The 27,997-nt window shown below is 42.0% G+C and overlaps 1 protein-coding gene across 2 annotated transcripts; it reads right to left on the reverse strand.

Annotated features, from left to right (window-relative positions):
* Window positions 1–78: 78 nt before the first annotated feature.
* Window positions 79–27,918, reverse strand: brwd1 (bromodomain and WD repeat domain containing 1). 2 transcript variants are annotated; one of them, XM_050064465.1, is made up of 44 exons: window positions 27,712–27,918; window positions 27,538–27,596; window positions 27,398–27,427; window positions 27,122–27,181; window positions 25,364–25,514; window positions 25,030–25,128; window positions 22,431–22,591; window positions 21,908–22,129; window positions 20,954–21,054; window positions 19,151–19,221; window positions 18,897–18,997; window positions 18,696–18,736; window positions 18,482–18,583; window positions 16,378–16,531; window positions 16,151–16,285; window positions 15,553–15,681; window positions 15,113–15,261; window positions 14,802–14,878; window positions 14,370–14,600; window positions 14,063–14,246; window positions 12,650–12,740; window positions 12,199–12,321; window positions 12,018–12,088; window positions 11,507–11,747; window positions 11,232–11,348; window positions 10,763–10,870; window positions 10,398–10,522; window positions 10,037–10,119; window positions 9,413–9,524; window positions 8,795–8,856; window positions 8,514–8,669; window positions 7,243–7,363; window positions 6,985–7,110; window positions 6,811–6,877; window positions 6,507–6,557; window positions 6,130–6,255; window positions 5,860–6,012; window positions 4,898–5,058; window positions 4,554–4,726; window positions 3,847–3,972; window positions 3,553–3,729; window positions 3,129–3,458; window positions 2,797–2,952; window positions 79–2,682 (listed from the first exon to the last, which is right to left on the reverse strand). In XM_050064465.1, the coding sequence occupies exons 1-44, from the start codon at window positions 27,746–27,748 to the stop codon at window positions 1,241–1,243; spliced, it is 6,792 nt and encodes a 2,263-aa protein (XP_049920422.1). In that variant the 5' UTR covers window positions 27,749–27,918; the 3' UTR covers window positions 79–1,240. The 2 variants fall into 2 exon arrangements, with proteins under 2 accessions (XP_049920422.1, XP_049920413.1); XM_050064456.1 differs by having other exon boundaries at window positions 3,553–3,735.
* Between the last annotated feature and the right edge of the window lie 79 nt (window positions 27,919–27,997).

Below are 27,997 nucleotides of genomic sequence, written 5' to 3' on the forward strand. Positions count from 1 at the left end.
AACAATACACTGAGTAAGACCGATGCAGTTTTCTGTGTACTCATGATGTCAGTAGATAAGATTAAGTCAAACACAGAATCCACCTTGAAATGATGTCTTTATTAATATGAGGAATAACTCATTCATTGCACTCCACAACCACATTGCGTTAATAGTTTTCCCGTGAAATCGGTGTAGTACGAAAAACATTAAGCAAAAATGTCATAAAGCGACTGCATTTAGAAACCTCCCCTTAAACAAAACTAAACCATGTGACTGGCAAAAATGTTTTTAAGTCAACTCTGAAAAAGAATTTAATACTGAAAGTAGGTAACACAGGACAACAATAAAAAGGTCTTCCCAATATGAGAAATCACAGTTATTTTGCAATAAGTACTTTTGGTTACTTGTACTTGGCAAAAAGGTACCAATTTGTGACATATGGCAAGACAATGGTTTTAAATGTTAAAAAAAGAAAAATGTAAAAAAAAAAAAAAAAAAAAAAGCTCAAATTTAAATAAAGATTTTGCTACTGACTGATCGCCAAACCTGTCAATGGATTTTCAATCACATATTTACATCTATTCACTAGAATACAACACAAAACTAATAAAAAAAAATGAAATGGTACAGGGGAAAGAATTCGTATTTGTTCATTTGGCTCATATCAACTTATAATACAGTCAAGCATTAAGTGTGTGGATTTACAAAGGAGTGCTGTTGTCAAAAGTCTGAACATGGATTTGTTTTGTCCCAGTGAGTGTGCTTGGACATCTGCCGACCTGGAATTGTTTCTTTCCTTTGCCTTAGCTCAAAAACAACTGCATGTCTGAGACTACAGTAAACTTAGTTGACCCCTGAGTTTCTAATGCAAAACTAGTGTATGAAATACCTCATTACAGTGTATCTTAGTGCAAGCCAGCAATATGCTTGATTAAACAGAGGTATATTAGATAGCACCCAAGCTGACAAGATTCCCCAGAATGGTTACTCTGCTGGCCAAATCACAACAAGCAGTATGGGAGGTGGCGTTTTGCTCTGTATCCTTGTGAAAACCAGCAGTTCAAATGCTTGAATTTGTATTACATCTATAAACATGTTTTTCATAGAAAATATAAATATCCCTGAATGAAACAGATTCACAGCATTTTCTCTCGAGGACTCCAGTGCTACTACCATAACGTGGCCATCAAGTGTCTTTAAAGGTCTCCAGTTAATGTCCTTCTCCGTCTATCCTCTACAGTTCCAGCCGCTACGTCCTTTATTCGCTGTCGTGATAATTTACTGTCCGCTTCCCACGGTTACGAGTGTTCACCCGTGTCTTTCGCTGTGGTTTGCTGTACGACACGTCGCTGTCGTCGTCGTCATCCTCCTCCGAGGCAGGCCGCTGACGGCGCTGCCTTAGCTGACGGCTGGCAGTCCTGTCACCGACCCCAGACCGTCTGTGACTTCTCCTCTTTGGACTGCTGCGGGACCCTGAGCTGGCAAACGAGTTTTCAGAGGCTGAAGACGAATGCTCGCTTTCTGAGTCAGAACTGTGATTGCTGCTGCTGTAGCTTTCCTTTTGTTTGTGTTTTGGCCGCCTCGCATTCTTCTTCCTGCTCCTTGAACGCCCAGCATCTTCCTCCTCCACCTCTTCGCTGGAATCAGATTTGGAAGAGGTGTCTTCCTTGTTGCCGTTACCTTCCTCTTGTTTGGATTCCCTTTTGGGACGCTTTGTGGAGCCTGACTGGCTGTTTTTATTGTTCTTGGACACTGGCTCTTTCTCTCCGCCCTCCTCCGCATCCGAGTCTGAGGTGTAAATACGTTTTCTGGTGGAAGACAGCTGATTCCTGGCTTCAGTAGGAGAGGTCCTGTTAGACTCTCTCTTATTATACCTGTCTTCCCTTGATGCTGTGGCTTTTTTGTCACTGTTTCCCCGTTTACGCTGGCTTGCAGACGCAGAGTCTTCCTCAGAGAGAGAGTTGTCACTGATGTATTTCTTTTTTGGTAGGGCTCGAAGGTTCAGTCGTCTGTTAAATGTGTTGTCTGAATTGTCTGACTCTTCGTCTGATGAGCCAGTGGAGCATTTCCTCCTCGACTTCCTCTTGGGTTTGTACTCCTGCTCAGAACTCTCTGAAACGGAGGTGTTGTCACGAGGCCGTTTAGATTTTGTCTTGTTTCTTGTTGGCCTCTTCGACTTGGTTTCAACCTCATATTCTTCACTGGAGTGATTGCTTTCTACTTCGCTATCTTCATCTTTTTTCAGTCTTTTCTTGCGTGGGCTGGATCTCTTTGGGGAATCACTGTGTTCCTCTGATTCAGCACCATCCAGTTCATTAGTTGAGGCAGATTTTTGTTTGTCTTGGCTTTTTGACGGTGAGACTTTTAACTTCTTCTTAGAGTCCTTGTGGATTGCTTCCTCCACATTTCTTCCATTTTGGTGTGGGTGTTTCTGAGAACTGTGGTCCTTGTCCTCTTCATCGGAGCTGACAGGAAGTTTGCGTCGTGTGGTCCTGTGTTCAGTGTCCTCTACCTCCTCCTCTTCCTCCTCACTTGTAATCCTCTTTTTCCTGGCTGGAGTGATTGCTGTGCTTCGAGAGGGTTTCTGAGGCACAGAAACTTCAGCTTCTCCAGAGCTCTCCTCTGCAGCTTCCTCTTGCTCAGAGTTGCTGTCAGACTTGTGATGTTTTGCGCTGTGGCCGTTCACATGGGACAAAGTATCTACAGAAGAGAGGAGGGGAAAATCCAACTGATTAGAGATACTTTTATCACAATTCCAAGCAGGTGGCAACTAGAAACCAGAAACTAATAATGACGATAGAGAACCTTTCTCACCATTTCCCTTAGGCTTAGCAGCTTGTCTTGATTTCTTCTGTTTGTTGGACCTCGTGTCTCCGTTCTGCTGATTCTGGGAGGAAGATGAAGCATCACTGTCGTTGCCATCCTCCTCGTCCTTGGATTCGCCACCTGATTCCTTTGTTTTCCGAGACGCTAGAAAGATAAGCAAGGGTAGAACTCAGCAAAACATATCCTGTGAGTAGTAGTAGTAAGTATTTAGAGGACAAGATCTAAGAGCATTGTATCTGTGTCTAACTCTTTCTGAATTTCATCGTCATGGTTAAATTAAGGATTCATTGATAAAAGTACAGAGGAGAACTTGTGCGTACCCCGTCTTGATGGCTCTTCCTCAGAATCTGAGCTGCTCTGGATCACTGCGGTGCGTTTGCTGGTCCGGACTGGTTGGCGGAGGCGACTGCTGCTCCTCCTTGGCTTCTCTTCTGCCTCCTCCTCCTCGTAGTCCTCATCTGACGCTTCCAGTAGTTTCATTTTGTTCACAGCTGCCCTCGCCGTCTTTCTCTTGAGTGACCTGCGACCTGTCATTTCCTCTTCTTCTTCCCTGTCAGAGCCCGGGGACGTGGCTCTGTCTGAGTCCTGCTGGTGACGTCTCTCCCTGCGAGACGACCTGCTGCTGTGACCGTTCACCTCTGCTCTGCCCTCTGAAAACAAGCCGTGCAGAAGGATGTTTAACATATTGGCAGGTGGATTTTGGGATTCGCAGCATTTAAGGCTGAAGATAGTTGTAGCGTTTACCTGAGCGCTTCCTGTCAGCGCCAGCGCTGTTTCTGGTCAGCCGTGTGCTCCTGCTGTTCTTACTCCTGCTGGGGTAGCGACGACCTGAAGACTGGGAGGACATCCCTCCGTCCTCTCCATCTTCACCTTCACTGTCATATTCTTCCTCGTCTTCGTCCTCTTCTTCACTATCACTGTCTGCAACTGACAATAACAATACACATGTACTTTTTCCTCTTATTCTGATTACAACCCCCAAATTTAATAAGGCATGATTGAAAACTGGATTTTAAAAACAAACACTTAAATCCCAACCTTTTTTTCTCTGCTTGGCACAGTTGCTTCTCGTAACTCTTGCTTTCTGTCGGAGTTGAGCGTGCCTTGAGGAACCAGGGCGTTTCTCCTCCTCTGACTCACTCAGCTCGCTCTCACTGTCAGACTCTGAAATAAATTTTTTTTAAAATGACACATTAAACATTACATTTAATTTGGCAGACACCTTTTTCCGCATCGACCTACAATAAATGCATTTAAACTCAAAATGAACCGGAGCCAGAGAACTGGAATTGCAGCCCTCCAAATTAATCTGCTAAAAGCCTGTTAAGAGAACTACTTCGCAATCTGTGAAATGTACGATGACTCTGTTTTCCTGATTTCAGTGAGCGGTTCATTTCACCACTGAGGCGGGAACAGAGAGGAGCTCGTTCATTAGAGCACATCAAGATTCAAACTGATTCCTACAATGACATTACAGGCTCCATTTAACGCAACACAATTCAGTGACAAGTAATTAAAGTCAAACAACTTCAGACTTCACAAGTAATTGCAGTTTTCTGAAATGTTTTTACTTTGCATCTAACTAGGGGAAGTAAACTTATCATGTTAAACAAAGCTTAAAATGTTAATCTGCTTCCATAATAACTCTGACGTAGGTGAGATAATATGTCATGGCACTGCTGTAAGCCATCCCACGATACAGCTACTGGTAAAGAACCTACTGTGAGGCAAAGATCCTTTTGTACCTGGTGTTGATGAAGCAGCTTTGGAGCCGGAGTCGTCGTCCGAGGAGCTGTGACCTGAGCTGCTGCTTCGACTCCTCCTGGCTCTCTCAGGAACAGACACTTTGGCTGAGGTAGATTTGGTCACTGACGTCGATTCCACTTTTTCCTGAGTTTTTACAGCAGCTCTCTTGTGACTTGAGAAAAAGAAAAATGCAGTTTTTCATCAGACATGAAAAGGCAACGTGCAAATGTGCCATCATATACGCCCGAAACCCAAAATATTGTGGCCTGCTCTGACTATTTGCACCTGAACCACTTCCAGTCAGATTCTTGTTAAACATTTGTGCTCTGTAACTCAAACAGACCTTGATGTGGTGTTGGACTGATCCTGCTGCTGCATTTTCTTGCGGAACCTCTGACTGCGGCGGAGCCTGTCGCTGCTCTTGATGGCAGTTTTGTACTCAGATATGATTGATCTGATGTGCTCCTCAAAGAAGGCAGAGAGCCGCAAGGTCATACTGTAAATCTAGAACGGAGTAGGAAAGGTGAGTCAGAGAAGCTAAAACATAAACACAAAAGTCAAAATATACATAAAATGGCAGTATGTGGGGTCGCTCCACAAGACACACATCTTAGATGCCAAAAATGTCTCTCACAGCTCGACGACATGCTGCTTAAATGGAAGACAAAATTCCCACTAACCTTTTAACTATGGTTTAATGACATTATTCATTTTTTGACATTAGAGAAAAGTTGTTATTCTACAAGAGGGTGTGCTCAGAAATTTTCTGCTATATGGCAACTATTTTTAATCTCTACAGAAAAAATGGACACCAGTTTTCTACTGCTGACCCCTTATATATTTTTTTATTTGTAGCTTTTTATTTTATTTTAATTTATTACTTACTTATTATTTATTTATTACTTCTCATTTATTTTTATCTTTTTTTTGCTGTATTTATTTTATTTTTTGTCTCACCTACAATTTTTGTAAAATTTTAATTTATTTATATGTACATGTGATTATTTATGAAATTGATTGGGTTTGATAACTAAATGGTACAATATAATGATGTGCCTCTGTGGGTGGCAAAAACATGGGACTATTTTGTGTTTTTCCAACTGTATCTGTGATTTACTGCATTTTGTATGACTTAACATATCAATAAAAAAGACCCTGAGCACAAAAAAAAAATACATAAAATGCAATAATGTTTCATTACAAAATCTGAACCCAAGGATGATTTTTATTAGATGAACTCCAGCCATTACATTTATACGACTGTGTCCTGACATTTCTTCCACAAGCTTTAATTACTCCTCTTACCTTGGAGCGTTTATTGGGTGTGTACGCTTTAGCGTTGGCAAATATTAGCCGGGTGTCTTTGCAGAGCTCCACAGGGTTGTCATAGCGGTCTTCCCCCAGGGTCCTTTTCACTGTGCCAAAGTCCATTGGTGTATCAATGATGTCATGGTAATCCTGCACAAACACATAAAACGTGATGAAGATGAAGTCTAAATCATAACGATGAAACACAAACCATAACTCGCTATTGTTATGTTGACAGCATGCTCTTAGTTTGTGGTGTGAACTTACTGGATAGTTCTGAGGGTCCACAGGCTGTCTGAAGGGTTCAGAGTCCTCACACTCAAATATGTAGTTGAGCAGATTCTTGCACTGCTCCTTCCAGGCGTCTCTGTCAGGCACCACCTCAACAGAGCGCTGCAAATATCAAAGAGAAAGAGAGGAACTTGTCATGACACGTAATGCATGCCAGCTGCTGCTGTTGAATCATTAATAGTCAATCTGCTACCAAATCCTACCAAAAATAATTACATGCTTCAGAGTGACAGCACTGATGATCTAATACACAGTCTAATCAGCCAGTGATTGTTCATTCTTTATTTGTGCTCACTTGTTTTTTATATAATGTCAAAGTCCTTTGTATGTAAGCTTTTATGTTATCTGTTTACCTGACGCAGTCTGTGTCCAGAGGACGTTCCCGGTGCTTCTGTATCCTCTTCCTGTAGGCAGTTATCAAATGTGAATTACATGAATCTGATTATTAACTGATTGATTGTAACTTTCTCAAATGCAAAGGTGACCATAAAAGTATCACTATAAATGGAAAACAAACTTCCTAACTATCAATTGTAACTTCCTACGGGCACCTTTCCGTATCATCCACTCTATTTGCACATATTCACTGGTCAGCAGTGCATGATATTAAAAAAATATAACACTTGTGACTAAAGCTGTTTTAATTTTGCCACTCACCTCATCATCATCGTCCATTTCTTCGACAGCATTGTAAATCTCCATGATATCTGTGCAGCTTGGATTACTGAGGAAGGAGGAAGAATGTGTCAACACAGTGTGCAGTTTATTTGAATGACACTGTTCCTATAATTTGGATATCAGCATCTAAAAAGACAAATAAGTAAAACGTACTTGACAAACTTCTGAAGGACATTTGTGATGATCTTTGCAGAGTGGGCGATCTTGCTCCTTGGCTCATTGAAAGTGCGGGCGTTATGTGCAATATACCTGGCGTCCCAAATTAATGCTGATAGGCGCCTGTGGATCACCAGATGTGAGTAAATACACAGTGACTTCCTAAATTGTACAAAACATTTCCAAGACAGAGCTGGGGCAACTGTCTGCTGCATTATCATGTATGTGGAAGGAGGAAAGACTGGTGGAACTGACCTGTAGAATCTGTTTATGAGTCGCAGTCTGATGGTGCCAAGGTCAGTAGGATAGGCGATCACAGTGCAGTAGGTAGGATACTGGATTAAATCCACAGGACCAGAGAAAGGAGCTGCAATCTCTGTAGCAGAAACACAGGGGAAGGTGGGTGAGTATGACTGGGAGGAAATTCTTTCAGTTAAAGAAACTGAAACTCTTGTAGAGAACTTTTCGGACGCGTGTTCTGGGCAACATTTCCATTCATCAATTTTAGTTTCCACGCTACAAGCTACTACACTTCACGGTCAAAAAACTGTTTGCTTACCCTGTCGCACACCTGCTGCTCATCACCTGCACCTTACCTATTATTATGACCTGCGCTACCAGTTCTAGTGCGTATTTACATCTAGTCACTGTCAGTTAAACGTGAATCAAAACAAATACAAACGGTGTTTGTGGCTCCAACAACCCTGATGCAGGGTCTGAAAGTAGCACCTGCAACCTGGCAAATGCAGGTAAACTGTTGGCAGTGGCAGGAAAAATCAGCACGCCATCGCCACTTTGATGGAGAGGGAAAACCCACAATAAAAATACACATTTCAAAGTCGCTTGCAACAGCTATCTAAAGGCAACGCTATTGGCTGTAGAGCCTTAATTGTTCTGGCTGAGAGCTGAAGTTCACTGAGTTCTAACCAATAAACATTAATAAAAGACATGCAGACACACATACACTCCCACTTGTTACTGTATCAACTTCACTGACTCGCGCAGCAATTTTATTTAAAGGAGCAGCTCAGAGCGTCATGAGTGTGTGCTTGAGCGAGAAAGAAAGTGACAATGAATGTGCTCAGAGCAGACAGTTGTTGGCAAGTGGAGCAGAGGAGAAATTAGCAGTGAAGTTGTCAAGTTGTTGGGATGAACTGAAATGTATTGACTGATTTAAGCGTGTTTGTGTAGAGTATCCTTTCACCCCCTCCCACCCAAAAACAGGGCTCCCCCAAAAGCCACGGTGTAAATCAAACACTGGAATTTACCCTTCATGTGATGTTTTTTGTGTAAATATGTTAATGATTGAATAAAGCTCTTTACATTAAAGGTCACATTTGGTGCAGACATTTCAGAAGTGACAGATAAAATATCTGAGCGGCAGACAAAACAAAAACTTGCCCGCCACAGTAGGCAGTGAAAAAGTTAATTTCCAGCCTGCCGTGACGTGAGAGAACCGAGACCAGACATGCGAAAGAGGGAGTGTGTGAACGAGAGCAAACAAGAGCCTGTTTATGCATACGCACCGACGGTGATGAGCTGATCGATGCCGGCGACGATGCGTTCACACTCCGCGTCCCTGCTCCTCTCCCCCCACTCCCCAGGCAGAGGCTTGTACATCAGCTCGCTCATCTCATCTGCAGTCACAGGGATGCCACCTCCTTCTGTCTCTGGCTGCTGGGCTGCACGGCAGACAGATTTGTTCAATATGCAATTACACCCCATTAACCCCGCTTTGTGAGCGGACACCAGTACAGTGTTTATGTGCCGATGTGACAGCAATAAGCTGGTGAGACGTCTTAATTACCATCATCTGGAATGGGCTCCACATCCCAAGGGCTCAGTTTCTCCGTCTCCCCGTTGTCCCATCTGACACAAAAACAAGTGTTGCCAAAGTCAACTATCGCACTTTGAAACAACATTAAGTGCCACCTTATATTGTTGTAGTTCAGACTAATATGATACGGTCATCAGAAAAGATTATTTGAGTTTGTTTCAGTTAAAAAACTAGTAATAAATGTTACTATCAAAACAAGAATGAAATTACACTGTTATGCCTCTTAATAACCACCAGGGGACAGATTAGTCCTAGACTGCATATGCAGTGCTCACTGTAAAAATAGGTCTAGATTTACTAAAAAAATAAAGATGTAACAGTCAACATTAAATACAGTTTTGGGGGAAAAAGTCGATTGTATTCACTCCTTGTTGCCTTTGTGGCGGTCTCGAGAGGCAGACAATCTACAACTGTCAGCTACTAACTTCCCTCACTCCTGTATGGCGAGACAGTGTCCAAGCTTCGCTTCCTAACAATGACAGTATCAAAAGCAGTATGTCCCAGAAACTAGCTGATATTCAGAATTGGTGCTGGAGCACAACCACCACATCTCAAGCTGTCCTGTCACAGTAATGTGCGTTTCCCTACCTGACTTTGAAGCACTGGAAGAGACTGTCAGCATATTCCGGCTGGTAGGGCTCCTGACAGACGATGGTCCCAAACCACCAGGCGTCGTCTATCACTGAGCGAAACCGGTCGTCTGCACAGGAGAGGATGATAACCAATTTAGGAGGAGGAGGAGGAAAAATCCACAGCGTGCGTTAAGAGGCTGCACTGATGAATCATTTGAAAGGCAACAAAACATCATTCATCAGCGCCTCCACTGAGAAGTGGCAACACGGAAATTAAGAATAATCCTCACAATGGAAGAGTGCTCCCCTCAAGAGTGATTATTAGTCGCTCTGAAATGGTGACAAAGTGAATTAAGTCTCTGCTGGGGAGCACTTTTCTTCTAGTCTTCCTGTCATTTCACCAGGGTAATACAGCATGACAGTATTTGTGGCTTGTTCCACCAGTACAGACTGACCTCTGGTAGCGCATGCTGTGCACTACAGCTCCATATAGTTAAATTAAGAGGTTTGACGATACTGAAAATCATACTGTTAGGATTTCTACCACCCAAACCTACTTCCTTCTGTTTTTTAAATTGATGAAACAGATACACGGAGGATAATACTTAATTTAACTTTCCTAATGAGGTGCAAAACTTACTTGGTTGCCAGTTTCTACGGAGTGCTTCATCATAACTTTGCCTCAAAACAAGGAAATCTATCACATCTGGCATGTCGTGATACCTGCAGGAGAGATCAGACAACAGTAAAATAAACACTCAAGATTTTGTCTTTGTGAAACTGATGCTTAATTATGCTGATATATAAGACAAACTACAGGAATGGAAATTCAGCCAGCATGTCAAGACTGAAAACTGACTTTTATCCTCATAATTTTTATTGTAGGCATTGACCATATGTTTTGTAAACATTTACTTCAAATGCCACCTTCATGTTAGAACTGCAACAATACGTAATGTGTTTCTCAACAGAGAGCTGGTGAATGAAACTGAGCTGCTTACTTGACAGAAAACGACTTGTCTGATATTTTGCCAGTGCCGTGGTCGATAAGCGTCAGCTTCAGACAGCAGAGTGTCGGAGGGCAGACTTCATATTTGATCCCAGTAATCTTCACAAACTCTTGGTCCTAGAAAATATGCAGCAGGGTTTGAATTTACACATTTGAAAACCAAACAAAAAATAATAGGGGGAAAAAGTGCCTACATTTACATTAAAAAACAAGCAGGAATTTGTATCCAAGATTTCTCCTTCTATCGTTAATCACCTTATTTTTTTAGTGTTTTCATGATGATTTTGTTAATTATGTTCCTCAAAATTCTGTGTATTTTCCCAAACAAATTTATCATCTTATTGGTCTTAGTCTTACCCGCAGCTCCATTTTCTTCCAGGGCTGTTTGTCTAAGTTGATGGGGTACAGTTCACTACGGCTCACTGCCTCAACGTAGGCCTCGTGTCCCTGCCGAAAGTAGATCACCTGACAGACACAGAGAGATTCAGAGCTTAGAAAGTACATTTTCTACATGATAAGAAACAGGAAGGTGCTGACGACGCTCTATTAAACCACCACAACATTTCCTATAAGTATTTAGACTACATCTGTACAGTAGCTTTATATTTAAGAACAATCCCTACTGTCATTATTACTAACATCTAAACAAACTATTTTCTAAATCTTTCAAACTTTGCAGCCTGCCTGATATGATGAACTTGTCTGCATGTTTTTACATTCTTTTTTACAATTCTTCTGTTTCTGTTAAATACAAAAATCTTTGGACAATCCAACTAAAGAAATCATAGTTCTGTGAAGTGCCTCTCATAATGCCTAATGTACCTACCTCATCGCCCATTTGTGGAACAAAAGGAGACTTCCTGGGAATGACATCAGTGATCCATGGTGAGGGTCTGAACTCATTGGACACTTCTCTGTTGATGGATGGTCGCACCTTTGGACGCTGATTGGAGCACCAAGATATAACACATTAAATGAGTGAATATGAACCTTTTTAATCCTATTTGTTACAGAATTCATCACTGTAAAAGTCTGGACATGATTAACCAGTCAGAATTCACATCAGGATCAGGTAGGATAGTGCTGTGTACACCAACTCACCCTGGGCGGCTTGTTCTTTGCTTTCTTGGACTTCTCTTTGCTTTTCTTGCCAGCTCTTTCCTCGCCAGCTTTTTCCTCCTCGTCACTCTGCTGCTTCTCCTCCTCTTCCTCATTCTCTTCCTCCTCCTCTTCAGAGCTGCTGAGTCTGCGCTGCACTCGTTTCCGTGACGACAAGGGGGTGGAGGGCTGCAGGTTGATGCCAGCGTCTGCCGTCCAGTCTGAGTACTCGCTGGATGTGTGGCTGTCCAATCAGAAGCAATTGTAATCACAGTTTTAAGTTACATATATGAAAACAGGCAGAAATCTGAGATTAGTAATTTGTTTTAACCTGCTTGGGGTACCAGATGGGTGGAGAGTACCACCTAAGATGACACAAAGGAGTAACACAAAGCGTTAACATGAAAGTCAATGCTTTTCTGTCTGTCAAAAAAATTTAATTTAAGGACAACTGGTACCCTAAACAAGTTCAAACAAATTCTGAGGACGACTTCCCAATAGTATGTGATTATACCTCGAGCTGTCACTGTTCCACTCTTCCTCATCATTGGATGAGTCAATGTCACTGCCATCCAGTTCATTGTCCTGAACAGATTAGAAATAAAACAGAATATAGCTTTAAGTCCCCCCAAAAGACCACAAGTGCTTGTAAATAACACTTAACCAAAGTCACAGGAGAGCAGAGACTGCAGTACCTCAGAGTGCACCTCTGAACTTGCAGTCTCCTCTCCCTCTTCACATGACAAGTCGAGGAGCTCCAGCGCGTCACCGCGGCCGTGCGCTCGCTTCGCAGTGGGAGGCTCTTCATCTGAATCATCCTGAGGGAACAGATGGGGCTGACTCAACACCAGTGCAAAGATTTGTACAGAACAGTTGTGAACAAAGAAAAAATAAGAACAATTCCAACAATCACTTCAATCTCTGATTTTAAATAAACAATCCTATAGAAGGCATATAAAAGATAATATATATATGTATAAAGTGTATATAGTATCTTTATACCATCCAACACATAACAAATATGCTCTTAAATGCAAATACAGTACATACTGTTGGATGACTATCCACAAAACACTGGTACACAAACCATTTTTCAAAGTGCCATTTAAGACTTTCTACACTGAGGCAAAGCAAAAAGCAACCCACTCGACAGCTGCTGTAGATAATGCGTCTCTTCTTTGCGTTGTACAGAGCCACCTCCTCATCTCCTCTGGTTGTTCGAATGTCCTCCTGGTCCCTGAAAGACAATTTCCATGATGTTTTCAAATTCAAGAGGGATAAAAAAAAAGCAAAATAAATGCTGTAAAATCTCATCAGGTAAGTACAACACTCTCTCTGTTGTTTGATGGGTGAGTTTAGACAGACTGCATTTTTTACATTAATGTGTAACATGATGAATTCTGTTGGATGTTATTTAAATACTGATCTGATCTATAATTAAGGTTATGTGAAAATATTTCATTATAAAAATAATCAATTTTGGGGCGTCGGTAGCGTAGTGGATAGTGCCGGCGCCCCATGTACAGAGGCACTGCCTCGCTGCGGCCCTTTGCTGCATGTCAGTCCCCACTCTCTCTCTGTCTCCCCATTTCACCTTCTGTCCTGTCAATAAAGGCAAAAAGCCAATTCAGTTGGATTTAGGTTTGCAATGGTACGAGATTTTTACGGTGCCATAACGGTTTTACGGTCATGTTCACACAATGACTCTTAAATGAAAATAAAGGGGTGTTTTTAGTTGGACACTATTATAATTGAAACGGGAATTAATTATTTTTAATGAAAGAATGTCTAAAAAGGACAAGGAAAGGCAATGCTCACGCACAGGTGAGATTCTCCAGCCTGTTGAATTTTTTCCCAAACCGTAAACAAGCAAATACAGATAGTATCATAACCATCAATTTTCCTACCACTGTATATGGTTTTACAGTGCACAGCTGCAATCCTAGTTGTACTGGACATTTAACAAACTCTAACCCTGCCAGCCAGCTCCCTGATACAAAGTCTGTGCAATGTCTGATTGAGCCCATGTTTGAATAGAGCCGGTCACTGTCTGGAGAATTCAAAGCAAGCGAGTGGGTGTGTTCATGATGTTTCTATCATGTGGCTGGCATGAAAACCAGAAGAAAATTAACATCCAAGGGTGAAGAGGAAGGGTCATTCACACGAAGATGCCGATGAAAATGTCGAACTGGAGAGACTTCTGTTGGTAAGGGCTGACGTTGGGATCTACATAAGCCAAACACTGTGACTTCTGCAACATACTTAATTGTGCTGTGTGCTGCCTCCAACACACTCTCCCCAGGTGCCCCCCTCGCCTAGACTTAACAGAGTATTTTCAATATGTTCCCACGCACATCTGACAAGTGTCTATCTCCTGTTGTGTGCTACATATATGAAAAGTTAACTCTGGACAGGATCCGCACCTGATTCTCCGAAAATTGTATGGATTTTTTATGAGAAAACAGTTTAATAACAACACAAAAGTACAGACATGTCATGTCACACACATCTCATGTCTTCAGCTTCAAATGGTAAAGCTAATATTGCTATCTCAGATACCTGTAGCTGCTGGGTGCTATCTCAGGCACCACCACCCTGCGTCTCCAGGCCTGCAGGTCTCTCTCTGTGGCCATCTGGCTGCGAGGAGCGTTCTGGTGCATCTGCCGAACACCCTCCACCTGTCCGCTGCGGCGCAGACCCACATTGGGGGGCGACTGCACGTCTGCTCGATCATTCACAGACACTGCAATGTAGGAAAATAAAAAATGTTAACCTTCAGTTAATGAGGACAGCGAGCCTCCAACAGCTCAATAGATCAATACGTCAGCTTAAACAATCCAACAGAACACTGGTGGCGTATTGATACCTCTGCGTGGTGTGCTTGGTGCTGGTGCCAGGGCTGGGCCCTGTGCCTCAGCTTGCCCTTGTGGTTCTGCTGCAGCCCCCGGAGCTGCCTCCGTCCCTGGCTGGTTCTGCCGGTCCTGCTGTGCTTGGAGATTTCGGATGGCTTCATCCAAAAGGCTGCTGCGTCTTATTGCACCCTCATCGTGCTCTGCAGTCTGCTGGCTGATCACCTGCTCCACAACCTCGCCATCACCTGAACAGGATGGTAGCAGAGGTTCACACACTTACGGCGGCTTGTCACAACATTGTAGCAGGAAAGATATGGTTCAAATGTTTTTAAATCAAGTTGGCTGACAAAGCCAGTGTGATTTATACATCAAAATGTAAATTTCCCACTGTAAACTAGCCAGTTAGGGTCAAGTTAAGACCTGCGTGTGGTTGCTTCCAGTCTTACTTGTGGCTACGTATCCCAGCTGAGGAACTAGATGCTCAGCAGCGATGTTCTCCCGGCCTGGGACAAGACGCTGATACCTGAAAATAAAGTAAAGACATTTAAAAGATGTTTAAACACTGAATGAGTTCATCAAGATATATTTTATATACACCACAGCTGACCAGCCGTTACCAGCTGTAAGTCAAACCAGCATTTTAACTGAAGTATCCAGCCTAGTATTGTTTTTCATGACTTTGAGAACTAGCATGGACTGAAAATTCACCCTTGAAGACTGTATGGCTGCTGTGTGACTGATAGAAGGTCAAGTCTACCTTGGTGGATGGGGGTTTCCATCCACGTCCACCAAGAAGGGTGGGGGCATGAGATGGGGTGCCTGCTGTGTCTGTTCGTCCAGCACAAAGCCGTTGGTGTCCCGGATCAACGGTCGGTAGTCTGTGTGGAAGAACACCTGGTCTGGAAGCTGTGTGGAGACCAGGGGAAAGACGGAGGTTTGAGTTTAAGATTCGGCTTCAGCCTGCAGCTCTTACTGTATTCATGTCATGTAGGAAGATTCACAAGCACTTACACAGTTAGCTATACAGTGAGCTTTGAAAATGTTCGAATTCAAGTCTATAACAATGTTCCTTATCTGGAGAATGAAAATACTGTGTATTTATCAAGTGAAAAATGGTGTTACTGTAGTTTTCAACCGGCTACAGTGATGGATTGTTTGTGTAGAAATGTAAATGCAAGATGTGAGATTTATCCTTGCCTTCTCATATGGCTTGGAACTGCCAAAGCCAAAGATGAGCAGATGGCCATGGGAGTCTGTGCAGGCGAAACGATGGCCATCAGGGGTGAATTTACAGTCGAAAACGGCTCCGTGACCCTGGCCCTCAATCTGGATGAGAAACACGAAAATCACTCAGGCAGGTACAGAACTTGTCGGTTGAGAAACAAACTTTGTTACATGTTTTTTTCTTTTTCTTTTTTGCTTCCTACTCTTACCCACTTTATGCAGAGAGAACAAAAAATACACAATAACTGAGCAGTCGAACAGCACACAAACAGATAGGAGGTGAACATAACAACCGAAAAGCATTGCAAACAATGAAGCAGCAGACTGAGGAAAAATGACAATTACAGGATGGCAAACACTTGAAGGTGCACAGTGTGACGCTGAGGTAAACTGATGACAAACACATACTAAACTAAGTCTGTTTTACTATACGTACTGCTGTCTTTGTCATGTTTTGTATTATTGCGAGTCTCTTAATGAGTATTGTTTGTTCATTATGATGCAGAACAGTTTCAGTTTTGTTAACCAGAATTTGAATGCCATGCTCTGACGGTGCTCAGTGTCAGCGTACCATGTTGAAGTAGTGCTGTGTGTTCGTCCCTCGCAGCAGATCCCATATGAAGACATTCCCATCGTGACCAGCAGACAGGATGATCCTGGGGTCAAAAGGGTGCGGCTCCAGGACAAACACCTCAGCCTCATGGCCCTGAAAACAACGTTCAAGTTAGTCTCTATTTGTTGAGGTTGGTTGTTATATCCGCTTCACTTCCATATCAACACAACATTAGGCATGCTTACTTTAAGGATATGTAGCAGCTGTCCTGTGTAGGAGTTCCACACTTTGAGGAGATGGTTGTTAACAGCCGTGATGACTGTATTATCATGGCGATCCCACGCTACCATGGTAACTTTGGGTTTGAAGTAGGTTTCCTCTTCACTCATTGGTTCAACACTGAAATAATATACACACATTGTATGTTACACAAGTGACAAAAACCATGGGTAGCCTGTATGTAATTCTGCATTTCTAGAAATAAATTCATCCACAAATTTCCCTTTCTTTTCTGAGGCAATATGCACGTTGCTGCCTGTTCCCTTTGTAACTTCTCTTTTCTCTTTCACAGATATGTAACATCGAACAGACTGGTTGCATTCAGTGTGATCCAAGTGTGACTTCCTAAACAAAAAACTATGTGATTCTAACTTAACACATAGTACCAAATTTGATACATGTACTGAATATGGTGATATAACAGCTCTGAAAAATGTTCTTGTACTTTTGTGATTGAGTGTTACTTGTGAAAATAGTTTTGGCAGACAGGCCAGTTATAAAAACTACCAGTGAGGGTCCTTTATAGTTCCTCTCAGGGAAGACAGATAAGCTCTGGGTGGTAAACACAACATTTTTTGACTACATTAAATGATAGTGAATGTATCTTTGGAGCCATTTAAGTGTGACACTGAACAAACTGTCCAGAAAAAAGTTTTCCTAGAAAGCTACAACACAGAGGACCCAAAAATCAGCCGCCATGTGACCTTGTCCATCAAGCATGACTGTCTGATGGTGAAGAGGGAGCACTAATGAAATGTCTAACCTTTCCCTCTCCCTGTAATATCACCTTCCTCAGATCAAATGTACTGTAGCAAGTCTCATGTTTTAGCAGGCAGATCACACCGCCATTCTTATAATCTGCAATTCAGCAACAAGGTCAGTGGAGGTCTACACATCTTGTCACACAAAACACATCTAAAGCCAGGGTACTTTATTCTAATGAGATAGTTGACACTTAATTTGGATAGGTGACTAGTATGTTTGTAAAAATCACTCCAGAAGTGGCAGAGAGATGTAGTATTTCACAATATCCTTTGCATCAGCACTCAAAAGGTTTTCAGCTATCAGAAGTCATCTAGATATAATGCTGCACAGAACAAAGTAATATTGTTCAGTCCTTAGATAGTAGTGAGGTAAAGTCTTCAAAATCTGTTAACGACTGCTTCACAAACAGGTGAGAAGGCAGCGCTAAGACTTACACAATCTGACAACTGAACAAATAAAACATTTGGTAAATGGATTCCTCAGCTGACATCAGCAGCACCTGATTTACATGTACATGCTCTGACAGCTCTTTGAGGCAGCCAGGGGAGCAAATGATTGTGCTTAATTTAGCAAATCATCCAGATACTTCTTACAGCGAATAAGAATCTTGTTCATGCATATCCTGTTGCCTATACAGTGAACACCCTTTTGTTTATTTGAGAGAGACACACAAATACTGAGGACTCATCTGAGGAATCTACATAAAGAATCCACACTAGTACCAATGCCAGTTCCCTTAAAGTGATTCAAGTACTTCATACAACACCCATAATGTGACTGGAGTGGCGTGTAGTATAGACATAGTCTTTCAAACATTTTGGTGGTATCTCGGCACGCTAAGCTGCCAGCTCTGTATGGGCTGTAGGTGCGGCTGGAGTGTGAGCTAGACACCAGGGACAGTTCAGTTGTGAGTCCACCCGGCTGTGCACAGACACAGTGACAAGGCTAACTTTTAGCACATGGCTAAAGTTACCCAACAGTTATTTAAGGGTTTTACGACAGAATCAAGCGGTTTCAGTGTTCAGGACTGTTTAATGGCTTAGTGTTGGATGCTAGCCGCTGTTGCTGCGCTAGCTCATGCTAACTGGGCAGACGTTGAACATACTGTTTGCTGGGAGGAAACGACAGAAAGTTGGCTGATCCACCAAGGAGTCAGGACGATACGGGATCAGACCCTCGGTGCAAAGAGGATCAAATGTATGTTTTAACTGGCTGAAGACATTTTGATACTTTTGTTCGTACTTTAAAAGGTATCGAGTACCAATACCCAGCCCTACTGGTGTACAACAACAAAATGCTCCTTACCCTGGAAGAGTGGCAGACATGTTCAGCAGGATGCACCTCCACTGCTGCCGCAGATGGAGCTTCCAGATCCGTGCTGTTCCATCTCGACTTCCACTCACAAACCTGAGACAAGACAGCACCAAACACCTTGCACCATCACTTTATACATGGTTACTTTTAAATCAGTGTAGTTACTATGAAAAAAGAGTAATGATGAGCAAAGATTCTTCCATACCTTTCACCTGAGTGGCAAAATTGGATGCTATCAACTTTGTCCTGGACAGAGAGCAGAAACATTGAGAGCAATCATCAGTAACTGAGTAATGTAACTGCTGAATGTTTGATGAGTTGAACCAGATACTCCAGCTGAGAGTCAATGTGTTCCCCGTACGCAACACTTTGTACATCAGAGTTTGGCTTTTGAGGGGGTGCTCACCGTGTGCTCGTGGAGCTCTGATACCTTCTCTGGACTCCCGCCTCCCAAGTAATATATTCTGATGACATCATCAGTACTTCCTGTTGCTAAGAACATCCCACCTGAAAAATAAAATCAGATGTATGTTATAACTCTATGTTAGCTAGATAATAATTCTGAGAACTCTATGCACATGAAGTTGCATACGTACAGGTTCTTTCAACACAAACACTATTAGCATTCAATGTTACAGTCGACCTAAAGTGACAAATTACCTGGACTGAATGAGGAGCACACAGTCTGAACTCCTGGCCTCGGCCGCTCAGTAAATTTATGTGGCCGATCACTTGAAGAATAGAAGAGAAAATGTTACTGATTTTAAACAAAACAAGACAAGTGACTATATTGAACTGACAGAAAAAGTGCATTTTACTGACAGAAAAAATTACATAAGAACACATAGTTAAAAATCCACAATATTTGGATGCCTTTTTTTTGTTTGTTTGTTTTTAAAGATGTCTGATTGTTTTCGATGTAAGCGTGTGGAAATCTTTTATACCAGTTTAGACTAACTGACGTTTCCAGCACCTTGCCAAGACCAAGCTGGGTGGAGCAGTGATTGTTCTACATCAGAAATTTAAACTGTAAAATCTTTTTTCTATTTTAAATAAATAATAACCATAAAGATAATACATATCTTACTTAAATTTTAAAGAATTGTCTTGACACATGCGTATTGACAGCCATACTCTTTATAGCTGTGTTTACTTGTTGGCCCATCTTTCAACAAAACAGCTGAAAGGTTTCACCTAATCTGACTGGCATTTCAACTTCAGACAGGTGTGATAAACACTCAAGATACTGGTCCAACATTCCTTTGTCAAATTAGACTCATCAACGTACTTTGAGAAAAACAGACACCACTTAAAAAACATGTAATTCAAGTATCTCTTAATGTCTCAACAGTTCGTTTATGTAAAATTTTACCTGGTTGCTTTTACAAGTAGATGCTCGCAAGTCAAAGCAGGCTCTTTAAATGAGATAACACAAAACTTCCATCCCAAAGCAAATATCTGAAATGCAGCTATATTGAGGGTCTATGGTACCAATAAACTAGCCAGTGTTGGAAGAGAAAAATGGCTGTCAACCCAGTATGGCTTGCCTTCCAGCATTTGCTGTGGGCCTATAGCCGATTCCCAAAAACACCCTCGTATCCAGCTACCATTTTAAGGTTAATTTGCACAAAATATCCTCAGAAAATACAACAATATCAGAAATACAACAACAAAAGCAGAACAACTTGCGCAGGTGAGATTTAAGAAACCCCTGGAGTGTTTACAGGTAATCTCACCTCAGTCAGCACATCAGCCTTGCCAGTTCAACTGACATACAATCAACTGATATCAGCAATGCAAATGTTTCCTTGAATCCATAATACACTGATCCTAATCTCTGCTCCTTTGCAGGGGAGACTTTAAAAATTACATTTCCTCATAACTGACCACATGAAACCCATGAGAAACATTCACATGAACACTTAAGTATTCTTATTAACTTTTTTTAAAGGGGCTCTGTCAAAGTCAGAATATACGATTTGTTTGTCCACGGTTCCCAACATGGAGGTGACTCAGCTAATGGCTAGCAGCTAACAATGCTAACTCCATAAACAGCGCTAAATGACGGCAACATTGCTGACAGAGCTAACGGTGTTAAACCAGGGGGGAACCTGAGGGTGGGCGCTACGCATCAGCGACATCACCATCCTGATATCAGCGACATGATATCTGAGCACTGTGTAAAGCAGTGTCCATGAGCTAGCCAAATACATACATGCACACGCTGCCAGACCAGCTGACAACAAAAAACTACAGAGAAGCTTGGATTGCAACACACACACTGAGCATGACTTGATTCTCTCTCTTTAGACATGATGGCTCCAATATATCTTTACATAGCAAATAAAGGTTTTCTGCTATGTTAATGCTCAGAATGTCACAAGCAGAACCTTTAAGTCCTACAACGAAATATCCGTGAACCATTTCAAGCATGCTTATATAGCCATTTAAAGCAGCACTCACCTAAAGTTGATGTTGTTGACATCCCACTGCCAGAAGCAGACAGTAGCATCAGTTCCAGTGGACAGCATGTAACGTTTGGAGCCCTTGGCAAATGGTGAGAACTGAAAACACAAGACATTCACAGGTCAGGCACCTGAATTACTCAGATTATATTAACATCAGAACATGTATTCTACATAGAGGGTTAAATATTAATACACATACACAATTACTGTAGACAACCAGACCAGAGCACGCACATTAATGGTAACAGTATGTTCCCACTCACTCAACATCCTGTGCATCTGCAAAAATGTTTTTACATTTGGCTGAGGCAAGTTGTCATAGCAATAAAGAGAAGATACAATGAAGGCTGGCGGAAACATATTTTTAGTATAAAACAAGACTTTGCCAGACCTGCTACCACCTCCTCTTTTTGTTTTATTTCAGGCAGAATCATTGCAGCACAAACGTATACTGCCACCCAACGTTTCAAGCCTCTGCTCCATTACACAAACTAATTCCGTCATAGGTAGAAGGAGGAAAAGATGCATTTGCGTTAACTCTAAGACTCAATTTTTTTCTTTCTTTAACTTAAAACTTTAATGTGAACATACTTAGTAAGCCCTACATCCCAGAAATAGTACTGCATTATGAGGTTGAGCACAATAAAAGTGTCTAACAGTGGAATTATGAGAGCTGTTATGGTTGCAAATACTCAAAATACAAAAAAAGGTATTCATGATTCTTGCTCCTTTGCTTGGATGGCAGTAATTTCTCGACAGTTGCTTAATTTTGCTGAGGTCATGTAGACAATTTAGCATGCCCAGAGCAAGGGGATTATCCTAATCACATTCAAATGATTATTAATCACTTTTGTATGGAAAAAGGAACCTGCTTCAATTAGTCTTTTGAGACACGGGACAACCCCATTCTTAAAAAGCCGGCATATCATCATGATATTGATCTATTTACCTGTAGGGAGGTAATGGATCCACTGTGCCCCTGCAGCACAGCCACAGGGGCACAGGTACGAAGGCACCACACACGGATGGTCTTGTCACAGCTTCCTGCGGCAATGAGTGTGTTCTCATAATTAACCGCCAGGTCTGTGATCTCTGCAGAGTGTCCTCGCAACGTCGAATGAAGCCTTCCATCAAACGAAGACCAAATCTTCACCAAACAGTCATCTGAGCCCTGACAAAGAAAAATACCAACATAAACTTTAATATTCTACTTTAGTATACATTAGAAGACAAGCCTGGGGTGCATTCACATGGCGTAGCACTTAAAATCTAAAATCTGATCATAACGACATCAAGTATGTACAGTCATCGGTAGCGGAGTGTGTAAATGTGATGTAATCAAATTTGCATTGTTTTCCCACTATGCTAATCAGTGCTTCAGAGGAGCATAAGCAGAACTAAAATCCCCATTATCACCGCACATTAAATATGGGTTCATTTTCGAGTAGGGAGGTATGATGACAAGTTCTTACTGTGAAGATCCTGAGACCAGTGCGATCAAATGCAATACAGTACACTGCAGACAGATGCCCCAGGATCCGCCTATGCAGCCGCATGTGCTCATAGTTGCTGACAGGATTGATGGAGCTGAAGCGCTGCACTCCCGTCAGCTCTCTTCCTCGACAGACCTTCACTGTTGATGATAAGACGCCAATCATCAGAATAAAGATCGTGATGAAATTACAGGGCTGCAACAAGACGGGGATCAAAACAAACACAGTGGATGTGGGATTCATTTACTTTATTGTGGGCGGAGGGGTGTACCACGAAGCAAGATTAGTGGGTCAGCGAGGTATGTTGGGCCTAAAGTCAGAGTTTTCAATTTCACAAAAGGTGGCTCTTGTTTAACCCTGCTAAATCACCATGGTAACTTGTGCTGCACACCTAACCTGCTCCAAAACAGGTTATGTTTAGTGTTTCGGACCGAAAGGAAGTTTCTCTTGGGAGGGAGAAAGTGTTAAGAGACTGAATCAATCTGATGGCTTTCCCTTTTTCTTTTTTAGATTATCTTTTGGGCTTTTTTTTGCCTTTATTAGATAGTATCAGCTGAACGTAGACAGGAAAGAGGGGATGACATGCAACAAACGTGTTAATCAAACCCCAGCCACTGCAAAGGACTCATGGTCTAAATGGGGTGTACGCTCTAACAAGTGTGCTAACAGGGAACCCCAGGCTGGCTGGTCCTTACATATCTATGAGCAATAAAGAATCTCAGCTGAGGGAATACGTTATATATGCAAACTTGTTGATCCATATATTAGTAATGCAACTGAACAAAGCTATGCAAATACAGCTGTGCAAACTGTATGCATCCCGTTACCCGAGAACCTAAGTGCGTGTAGCTGGTGATGCAGAAAACCAGAGTAGGAATACTGTGTGCTGATTTTCATGAGGCTGTTCTTACTCTCACTGAACTACTAAATATGTTTGTAGTGTTGTCTGGCCACTTGCCCGAGCTGGCTCTCAAAGAAGCCTTCTATAAAACCACAGGTATCACACATTAATAGTTCACTTCTTTAGTAATCAGGATGACGTTTACTTGCATATGAAATATGGTGTCATTCCCTCAAAACATAACATACCACTCTGGATAATGTCTTAATAGATAATAGATTTGAATTCACACGACCAGCATTCCTCCCTTGCAATAACTGGAGCAACTGTGCTGCTTTTTGCTGTACTTTTCTATATTGTTCAAAGGTGGAAGTAGGCAGCATGTGAATGATCCATTTTGTACGGTAGAGAAGTCAAATGACGCACTGAACGCATAGTATAACCTTTTGGATGTGTGCACAGGGCCCAAAGAACAAAGCCAGAGTTAACATACACAATTGATAACCACCAATGTGGTACCTGTTATCTCTGATTGGGGCTTCAGGGTTTGTCAAGCCAGCTAAGGCAAAGAAAGTCTGACTTTCTCGAACTTGCTTCGTGGTATAGCCCTCGGGAGTGGAGGGGCATTAATATCATGAGATGAAATAAAAAGTAGAAAAATAAAAGAGGCTGTTATACTTGGGCTTAACCGAGCATGTATGCGTCATCTTCGAATGAACCTTAAAACCTCTAGAGCCAGCACCAAAAACAGTTAGGCTTTAGTTCAGTTTGTCCCTCTCACTAACTTGCTTTATTTCTCTTTTTAAATGCAATGTGTTGGTCACATTAATTTGATTTAAAGTCAACAGCATGAGAAAAAACCTGCCATCCTCATCTCTAAACAATAACAATATCACTGCTGCTCCTAAGTCTGATACATCTGGTTTGTATCTGTTGCCATGGGTAACGACAAAATATCAGAGCAACAAGAAGACCATCCATACTGTTTTCATCTGCGTTAAGTTCTCACTGCCTCAAAATGAAGTTGTTTTAAAGCTTTTTATTGGCCTCCTTCTTGTGCATGTCTTCTAAAAATGTGGCTTAATCAACAGTTGAGTAACTTCAACAGCATTTCTTTAAATAAGCGAAAAAATCCAAAAAGCCAACATGTGTACATTTTCCCTGAGGAGAGTTTTAAATAGAGAATACTGATGCAAACAGGCCGAACAAGATTTTTCTGCAGCAGTGTGCAGAAGATAAATGCCTGAGCAAACAGGGATTGTCGAAAAAATCCTGAAGAATTGGGCGAGTAAAGCATTGAAAAAATAATGATTCCCTGCAAACATCTAGATGAAATGATGAATTGTGATCAATATATAACTGTCATGTCAAGAACAAGCACTGCAATTTAAAAGACTGCGTCAAGGCGACCCATCTGGCTCAGTAATGGCAGCCCACCAAACTGTTACTTGACAACAATAGCCTGACAAAATGTCTTCTACTAAAATTTGGACAGTCAGGGAAAAGAGAAATACATGGTGGTAAACACAGTGCAGGTGGTGTATAACCTCAGTCCTTCAGGATTAAATGATGATTTGAATTCTTCAAACTTTTTAATATGCACATGACTTGTCAGCACACATGCAACATTAGTGGCGAGAGGCATATGTACATGTACCAGTTCCCTGCATATCCGTTTTGTCCATTTCATCTTTTAAAAACACAAAACAGAGGAATATTGAGTGAGGCCAGACCTACCTAGGGGTGGAGGTTTCTTGCAGTTCAAAGGCCTCTCTGGTGGTCTGCCCCGGTGAAGGGCTGCATATGATGAAGCATTACATCGTACACTGTCGCAGTCTGAAAAACAAAACAAATGGTTCACAGAATAATTCAGCTGATCACCAGCTGCATGTGGGAGGAGAATAGTATCAGTTCTGGAGACTGCATAAACCAAGAAACTATTCTTTATATTACGCAAAACTAAGTATTTACCAATGCAAGAGGCATGTAAAATTTCCACTACATGGAGAGCACAGAAAAAAACCCCATTATACATTTCACCCCCCAGACAAACGTCTTGAAGACTGTGTACCTTTTGAGGTCCTAAGCATTGACTGCTTTCCAGACCCCAGCAGAGAGTGTACACCTGGGACGCATGATGGCACCTCTTTGTCAAGAATTGGTCCAATCTGCTTACATATTTGTAGCAAATGGTCTGGAGCAATATGTCTGTTGGCTGCGACCTGTCAAAGAAAAACAGAGTAGTGACATGACATTAAATACAGATAACTGCTGAAGCAAAGGTTTAAATCAATAACAATTTTGATAAGTGATTGGGAAACTAAGATGTCGAGCAATATTTTTAAATGTAAAGGTTGGCTACTCTTGTTTAGGTAATATAATTCTAACCTGAATAGATTTGGGCTCAAACAAGATTAGCAATCTGAAGATGGCACCTTGAGCTGTCAGAACTTGTGATCGACATCCATGTATCATGATATTTTCATAGAGAGAACAATGAATCAGAATCTCGGGGCAGCAGTGGCTCAGTCCATGGGGACTTGGCATGGAAATTGGAGGGCCGCTAGTTTAACTTCAGAATTGACATTAAGGTTCTCCTGTTTGTGTACCCATCCTATATCGCAGACCTTCTAACCCCCTATTCTAGAACTCGTGGCTGTCCCATGCTCCAGGCATTAGTTTAGGGGTGATCGTGACTTTGCTGTGTCTGCCCCCAAACTGTGGAACAGCATCCCCCTCCCAATCAGATCTACCTCCAACATTGACGTGTTTAAGTCCCCCTGATGTGGTTTTCCCTGATGTGTGCCTGTGTGAGATGTGTACCTGACAGTTATGTCGTGTCTTATGTATGCGTTTTTAGCATTTTCTTCCTCTTGTACAGCACTTTGGGCAATGCCAGTTGCTTTTAAATGTGCTTTATAAATAAATTTGAGTTGAGTTAAGTCCCTGTACGGACCAAGTAAGGAGCGTGGGAGCCCCCTTGGTCTGACATCTCTCCATTTAATGTATGTATAGGTCCCGTTCTTGCATGTGTGTGTATATGACAGCAACGTGAGAAAAAAATTTCTTCTGTTTCTTCTTAAAATGATTTATGAATAATCAAAATAGCTTTTCACACAGGTGATTGTTTTTGTGGTAGGATTTTACATAATGTAGGACTATGGTCTGGTAAAGCTGATTTCATATATGAAAACTAGCAACCGACAAACAACATTTCTGGTATATTGCTTGATTTGACACATATATATATACACACATGAATAAAATGCACTATATTCATGACACAGATTGGTACTTATCTGTGTGTAATATTCCACGGACTGCAGCCTGCCTAAAAAGGTTTTGTCAGAATAAAAACCTGACAGGGGTTGGTGGTTTCATGTGCTTCTTAACTCATATCCCGAGAGGCGTGGCTTCTTATGCAAAACTTTCTCTTTTTATGGACCAATCAGAGCGCAGGTCACATGCAAAATAACGCAGAGACAGCGCATCTCGCTCTCTGATTGGCCAGCGGAGCCGTCTCGACGTAGCAAGAAGCCGAACTACCCACCCTTTCTGCAGTACAACAGTCGGGGCTAAATAATATTAAACCCTCAATCCAAATACAGTTTTCTGAGCCACCGTACACTTCACATAGACAAATTAAGTCAGTGGGAGCGAGCTGTGACCTTGTCAGTCAGCCCAGCTTGAGAAAATCCAACAGTCGTCCAACAGGAAAAAGAACAAAGAGCGTAAACAAGAACAGAGCATGGACAGAGAGCAGCCCTGTCACAAGACAATAACAACCGCCGACAATGAACTTAGCGACAGATATTAAGTGTAATCTCACCACATCTTCATATGTTCTCGGGTGCGCGTTACCCAGCCAGTCCAATCTCCCCGGTAAGAGCTGTGGAAAACAGAGTTTGGTAAAGCGGAGTCACCACAAAACGCCAGTACACATTAAGCTAGTAGAAAAAACGGGTGATGTCAAAGGAGTGAGACGTAACGTTACAGGGGTATTAAAAAGTCGACTGAGTGGGACAAGTTTATACCCAGACTCAGTCTAAACCAACGGATAGCAACTAGCCTTTAACAAGCAGCAAGAGGCAGCGGGGATACACACCTGATATTCCTCTAGTTCGCTCGCCAGGACCTGCAGTGGATTAAAAGAGGCGATTCAGATTAGATTGACTCGATTATAAACTAGCTAGTCAACTATTTTGAAATACCACACTGTGTACTAGTCAAAGCACCCCAGCTCACCTCAGCCGCTCTCCGACATGGACCCGTTGTTAGAAAACGAGATATCAAGTAATAGAGCTCTGGAATTGAACAGGGAGGAAATTAAAACGTTAGAAAAGCCGACGGGATATCAATTAGCACCAGCGATATCGTTGTAAATTAAGCTATCAATTGGGGTTTACTTCTGCGGCTTACCCGACTCAAGGAGCGAAATGTCCCGATTTTTGGCCATTGAATCGGCCGTGATTTGGAGAGGTGAAACAAATTTCAGGCTAACTTTATGACTACAGAGAATAGGATATATTTATTTAATTTCGGCTACACAGCTCTGACCCCCTCCACGGTTGCTCCCGCTTTCTATTCAGCCTGTTTGCAGTCGCCATTGGAAGGATGAGGCCCCAGCGATACGACTTACTTCCGCCACAGCGGAGTAACACAGGAAAAAGGGGGTGGGGAGGAGCACTTTCAACAAAAGACCAAA

The sequence above is a fragment of the Epinephelus moara genome, chromosome 2, assembly GCF_006386435.1.
Source record: "Epinephelus moara isolate mb chromosome 2, YSFRI_EMoa_1.0, whole genome shotgun sequence".
NCBI lineage: Eukaryota > Metazoa > Chordata > Actinopteri > Perciformes > Serranidae > Epinephelus > Epinephelus moara.